Source organism: Otolemur garnettii, unplaced genomic scaffold (genome assembly GCF_000181295.1).
Source record: "Otolemur garnettii isolate 467f Iridium unplaced genomic scaffold, OtoGar3 scaffold00110, whole genome shotgun sequence".
Taxonomy (NCBI): domain Eukaryota; kingdom Metazoa; phylum Chordata; class Mammalia; order Primates; family Galagidae; genus Otolemur; species Otolemur garnettii.
In genome coordinates this window covers 2,542,069-2,549,000 of record NW_003852505.1, presented here as the reverse complement: position 1 = coordinate 2,549,000, position 6,932 = coordinate 2,542,069, and the positions used below count along the sequence as shown (strand labels likewise).

General features: G+C 46.1%; 1 protein-coding gene across 1 annotated transcript in view; it reads right to left on the bottom strand.

Annotated features, from left to right (window-relative positions):
* Positions 1-4,913, bottom strand: part of PGRMC1 (progesterone receptor membrane component 1) — a 9,143-nt gene extending 4,230 nt beyond the window's left edge. Inside the window, exons 1-2 of the mRNA XM_003796992.3 lie at positions 4,467-4,913; positions 738-893 (exon numbers count right to left, since the gene is read on the bottom strand). Of these exons, the coding sequence (XP_003797040.1) occupies positions 738-893; positions 4,467-4,794 (484 nt within the window). The 5' untranslated portion in view covers positions 4,795-4,913. The remainder of the gene's footprint in view (positions 1-737; positions 894-4,466) is intronic.
* Positions 4,914-6,932: the final 2,019 nt, after the last annotated feature.

Genomic DNA, 6,932 nt, shown 5'->3' with positions numbered 1-6,932 from the left:
AAAAAAAAAAATGGTCATTGTCGCTACATACTGTTTCATAAAAGCTGGGAAAGAGTATTATTGAAATTCTTGGGAATAAAATATTGCTAAAAAATAATTAAACATTTAGGTTTGGCAGAAGCTAATTCCTAAATTCTCAAAATGTGAACTTAACCCCTCATTCCTACTTCCGTCCAAAGGCCTTAACCCATAGCATAAGCCAGAAACAAGTGTCTTCCTTTTCTCTTTTAAAAGCATGCAGACACCATTGTTGCTGTGCAGATTATATGCATTTGTAGATAAGGCCTATAGTTAGGCTCCATTTGATTCAAAAAGAAGCTGTTTTGCAGAATACAAGTCTCCCATTCTTCAACAGATATGTGGGCTGCTTTTAAATGGCAAGTGCTACAAGAGAGGGCTTATGAAAATCCCTTTTTGTAGCCAAGATGGCCACTATCCTTTCCCCTACACACCAAGCACTAAATCCTAGTATAGAATCCATGCAAATCTCTCAAAAATCTTCAAATCAAAACCAGAAATGCAAGTTTCCATAGAGAGCTAGCTAAAAATTGGTATGTAATCATAGCAAGTGACTCAGCACTTCTGCAATTACTTCAAGCCATGAACTTGATCTGTCCAAGATTCAGGAGCCTATCAAAATGTGCCCAAGTTTCAAAGCTGCTTAGTAACTATTGTCTTGCCATGAATCCCCATTACTGGTAGAAATTTGATCCTAGCACAATGTTAAAAATGCTTACAAGTGAATTGAGATTCCCAGTCACTCAGAGTCTCCTGCTGGGCAGGATTGAGGTCAGAAAGGTCATCATACTCGTCCTTCAGTGCTTCTTTATCCAGGCAAAATGTGGCAAGGCCCCTGGATGCGTCTCTTCCAGCAAAGACCCCATAGGGCCCCTCTTTAAAAACAAAACAAAATCAAAGACCAATTCTTTATTAGAATAGTAAATTTCTCTGTGGTTCATATATAGAAACTGGTTTTCTTACCCATCAACATAGAAAGCCCCCCTTTCTGAATATCAAATTCCACTCAGAGACCACAGGGATGTTGATATTTTGTTAGGTAAGGGATATGAAAGATCTGCTGTCATTAAACTGTTAAATGACTACCACTAAGTCAAAATGCTATACACATTCTTCAATCTCCTGTGATTACCAAACAGCTAATAAAAAGTCATAAATGGTGACCTCTGGAAGGGAGGTAATGGTAGTAGGGGATCATACTAGACAATACCAAACCCAAGGGTTAGAATTCAAATTCAGGACCCTGAATCAGGGGCCTATGTTATAGATAATTGGGCTACACCAGTGAGTCATGGTTTCTTAAAAAGCACTAATGTGTAAATGAAAATATTTCCTTATAAATGTACTCTGTAATGTTTTAATGAGTCAAATTTATCTTGCAGAGATCTCTGGTTGCAAAAATCTATTAAACATTAACTCATGGCATCTGCAGGAGAAATCATTTTATAAGAGTATTAGTGGTTCAAAAATCTATCCACATGTTATGTAACCTTCACTGTCAATAAATAAAGAGATAGCACAGAGGAGATCAACTTAATCATCCTGTTTTTGGTGGATTTAAGGAGAGGACTGAAAATATTAAAATTTTCATGTAAAAAAGGCTGAGTCAATATTGCAAAATAACTATAAAATTTAGAATGCTATTATATATAGTATTATATCATTCTTTTGTCTAAGAGTACAGTAAATCATTCTGTAGGGACTTAGAGCAGATGTTTAGACTTAAATATTGCACAAGCAAATGAAAAGAATCTAATGTACTTTAAATATTGTGTTGTTTTCCCAAAGGTAGACTGAGTAGCAACCATGACGTTAGAAAGTGTGTAAGTAACCACCCACTATACCAAGAATGAGAATGGATCAAGTTTCAATATGCCCTGGTCACCTGCAACCTCAATCCACCAAGATATTTTTTATAAATTAGATGAATTCTATGGTCAACTTTTAAATGTACTCAAGATTCCAAAGAAAAGGCTGCATACAGTGGCTCATGCTGTAATCCTAGCACTCTACAAGGCTAAGGCAGGAGAATCACTTGAGTTCAGGAGTTCAAGACCAGGCCCAGCCATACTGAGACCCAGCTCTACTAAAAATAGAAAAAATAGCCTGGCATTGTCACAGCACCTATAGTTCCTGATGTTGCCAAGGCTGAGGCAGGAGGATCGCTTGAACCCAGGAGTTTGAGGTTGCTCTGAGGTAGGCTGATGCCATGTTATTCTAGCCTGGGCAGAGTGAGAATTTCTCAAAAAAAAAAAAAATTCAAAGTTGTTTTTAATCTTCATATGGTGTCATTTCCACTAGAGAAAGTAAACAAACTTCACACATTTTCCACAAATGTACATCTCTAGTGGAAATGATAGCATCTAGTGCTTGAAAACAGCAAACTTAACTGGTTTGGACCTTATCATTTCAGAAATTATGGTCACTAGCTTGTTAGAGTGGGTCTCTACCTAGCAAATCTCATGGAATATTTCAACAAGGTTCCCGGAGAACTCTAAATTTAATCTTTGGAGAATACATAATATTCATCACAATGTATATCCACTAGAATGTAAGCTCCACGAACAGAGATTATGTCTGTGTTGCTCACTGCTGTATTCCCAGCACCTACAACAGTTCTTTACATAGAATAGGCACTTGAATAAATAATTTTTGAAGTATTGTTTCCACCTGTGATGTTGTCACATATTCATGGGCTCACTGAATGATAGTACAGGGTAGAGACTTGGAGAACTCACAATGGGCTATCTTCATCACTTTTCAGAGGGAAAACTAAGGCACAGAAAGAACAATGCTCTGCACAATGTCACACAGCTGGTCAGTGACCCAACCAGGACTAGAATGCAGATTGCCTGACTCCCAGTTTGATGTGGACACAGGCCAAATGCCCCACACACTTTGACTACTTTAAGGTTTAACTCAGTAATAAGAGCTTTTGATAAATTATTTTGATAGTTACATGTTTACAAAAAGTAGGGATTCTAAAATGTTCACAAGAAAAAACTAAGAGTTCCTTAGGAACTTTAACACATCTGATTTTAATTAATTGGATTGCGAGAGGAAAAGAAAGGTGCAGGTCTGAGTGATTTGCTGCCTTCTGTACTCCCAACCCCTTCTCCCACCAGTGTGAACGAGAACACCGTCGTTCATGTGGACACCCCCTGGGCTCCCTGTGTTTGGAGTCCATCTTGGAAGAGCTAAAATCTCTTCTTCCTCCTCTCCTAGTATTCTATAAAGTAGGACTTTCCAAACCTGGCTGCTTCTCAAATTTGCTGGGGGAGCAAGTTCAAATGCAGATTCCTGGATCTCATCTGGTTATGATGGCTAGCTAGCCTGGGAATCTGTATTTTTCCTCAAAGGCATCAGGTGTTTCTAACCGGCAACCAGGGTTGCAAAAACCTCACCTGTGCCCCCTCCAGCAGCCCCACTGCCATCTATTCCTCATTTCCCCTCCGGTTGGCTTTGCCTCAAATCCCCTCACCCAGGAGCCTTCACAGCCCTTTTGTTTCTCGGGATCCTCCCACTTCTCCCTCCCTCCATTTTTATTTTTTGGCTTCCAGTCTTTTTCTCTTGCCATATCCGAGCAGCTCGCCACGTTACCAGTGTCCACCACATTCAACCCTTGTTCTTTTCTCAACCAGATCCCTTCCCCCAGCGGAGCTTTCCTTGTTCAGCTTCCAGCCTTTCCCGTCTGCCGCACGCAGCACGCGCGCACACATACCAAACACATGGTACACACATACCTGACACACACCACACTGCAAGCGCGCGCGCACACACACCCCTGCCGAAGCACATACACACACCGCGCATGCACACACAGCGCACACACATCACTATCCACGAGGCAGCACGCTCCTACCTGCTGCTAATTTCAGCCCAGCTTTCTTTCTCCCACACACTCACATGCCACGAAGGCTACCCCTGGGCGCCTCTGGCCTTCGAGTCTTAAGTCTGGACCGTCTCAGTTCCCGCGCTCCTCCTCCATCTCTCTCTCTCTCTCTCTCTCTCGACACCCTCATTTCCCTTCCTCAAACCCGCCACCACCCCCTCCTTCCAGGAATCCCCAAATCCACGTCCTTCAAAAACTCCCCCAACATCCAGTGCTCTGATGGGGCCCCCCTTCTAGTCCCGCGGACTCACCCCCCCACCCTACCCTCCGCCACCTTTAAGCACCTCAACATTGTTCCGCCACCCCCATCCCAGAGCGCTGTCGGCGCGGGCCAGGAATCTCTGGCCCCCACTGACCCGCCGCGCTCCTCTAGACCGCCTCTTGTCCCCTGCCCGCCCTGGGAGCCTCCTGGCTTTCCGCCTGCCCGCCCTCCCTGGCTCGCCGCCATTCCTCCCTCCACTTAGGACGCCCCGCTCCCCGCCGGCTTCTCCCCTGCCCAGCCCCGAGCTGAGGCCCCCTTCTTTTGTTTCCGCATTCCCCTCGCTAGCCGCCGTACCAGGGCCGTAGAACTTGCGGCCTTTGGTCACGTCGAACACCTTGCCGTTGATGGCCATCAGTATGCGCGGGTCCTGGACGCCGTCGAAGCGCCGGAGCTCTGCCGGGGTGAAGTCGCGCCGCTTAAGGCGGGGCAGCAGGGGCGGTTCATCGTCGTCGTTGTCGCTGCTGGCCGCAGGCTGGTCCCCGCGCACGATCTTGTAGAGCAGGAAGATGCAGAGGCCGAGCAGCAGCAGGTTAAGCGGCGACGTGAAAATCTCGTGCAGCAGCCCACCACCCTCCACCTCGCTGGGGTCGGCGCCTGTAGCCACCACATCTTCGGCAGCCATGATCTCTGGAGCAAAGGTTAGGCCGGGCTAGGCAGACTCCGGAACTCTCCGCTTTCTCCTCCCTCTCTGAGAGCGAGTGGCGCGCACGGAGCTCGGCGGCGGATGAGGACTAGCGGGGAGGAGGCGGAGCCTCGAAGCCCCGCCCTTCGCAACCCCCGAAGCGCCCCGCCCCCCGCAAGCCCCGAAGCTCCCCGCCCTGCTCAGTCCGCTCCGTTGGCCTCAGGCCTCCAATGTTCCCATTAGAGTCCCGCTGCCCTCATTCCCTCCTCCGCCCGCCTTCGGCTCCTGGGTAGCCGAGAGCTGCCCACCCCTCACCTCCACCTGCTAGGCCCAGTCTCACGCCACCCTTGCGCCATCCCCTAACTGCCCGCGACGCCGCGTGCAGCCCTCCTCAGCACCTGCCCCGCCCCCTGCCCTTAGCAGACCTACCCGCTGGGGCGAACCTCGGCTTGGCCCCACAGTGTGCGAGGCCCTCTCCGCCACCTGATGCGCGCCAAACGCGGGCTCCTTTTCTCTGGCTTCAGGCTTCCCCTTCCCCCGTCTCCCATCAGGAAGCTCCTCATTTTTCTCCGCCACCCTCCGGGACCGCGAAGCCGCAAAGTTGTTTTAGGAGACAAGAAACTCATTCCTCGAACTCAATTTTCCATCTTAGAGCTCCGGACTACTCATTTTCACTTCGGGACCCCCCCGCCTTGTTCTCTTTGACGGCCCTTCTTGGATTCTCCCCCAGATGCTATGGGGCGAGCACCCACGGGATAGCTGAAGTCAGTGCACAACTCTTCCTATTATCTGGGGAAACGAATCCGGTCGCCCAATTTACTTGGGGTTTGTTTTCCCGAAATAAACCCTTTTGCGATCACTGATTTGCTCAGTCACTAGGCATCAGCAAGCTACGTTCTCTTGTTGCACATTTTTAAAATCAGAATAATGTTGAAAGGTTTTTTTTTTTTTTTTTTGGCAGCATTCTATGTGAAGTCTGTCGAGCTACCCCTTGGCAGTCACAATAACCCTGAACTGGAGCCCAGACAAAGGCGGTAGTTTGGAAGGAGCCTAGGCTTCCAAAGAAAGGTCCCTTCCTTTCCTAGGTATTTCATCGGGTCTTTGATATGCTAACAGGCTGCACAGGAAAGGCCTCCACCTAGTTAAGGGTTGTCTCATCCTATCCTAGCCCCCCTTTTTCTTGTGGCAGGAGGAAGGGAGCAGCAGAAAGGATAGAGAGAGGGGAAAATATAATTAAAACCAAGCCGTGCACACATCTGCAGCCCAGAGCAGTACTTTTCCATCAAGATTTCTGTTGGCTTGCACATAATTTACGACTCCTCCCCAACACACAAGAAGACTTGAGGGCAGAATTGGCTCCTTACCTCAGAATTCTAAAAATTTTTGGCAAAAACTGCTTCCATCCTTGCCCCCACCCCATATTCTTAAATCATTTTAAAGTGCAAGGAGCCAAACAGTCTTTATATCGGACGACACATTTTTCTCTCAGCTAAATTTAGGATTGACTGAGGCCCCTCCAGTTCTTTTGTCAAACCTTTTCAATTTAATCATGGGGAAACAGCCTCAAACTGAGGGCACTCAGCTGTAGTTAGAATCTAATCATCCTTTTTTAAAAAACCAAGTATGGCCAACGCACGTTTAAAAGCCAACAAACTTGTGAAAAATATTTTCATTTGCAACTAATACCACAAAGAATTAATATCCTTTACAAGCTCATTTGAACTGATAAGAAAATCCATAAATTCTTATCAATAAATGGATAGACTAAGAACGGAAGAAACACAAAAAGTTATATCAATGGCGAATAACCATATGAAAAATATTCAGTCTTGCTAGTAATAAAAAGGAAAAATATGGAGCTATCACTGTCACCTACTGCTTTCCTATGGCAAAGATAAAAGGGAAAAAGGATCACACACTGTTAGCAAGAGAGCAGTGAAGCTTTTATACCCTACTGGGGGGAGTAGAAATTGGTATAAACCTTTTTGTTATCCATAAAAATATTTTCTATTCACTAATCTCACTTGTAGAAATCTACACTTTGACCCAGTAATTCTGCTTGTAGGAATCTATCCCAGGGAAACACTCAGAAATGCAGACCAAGATTTCATTACTAAGCTGCTCATCAGAGATTGATA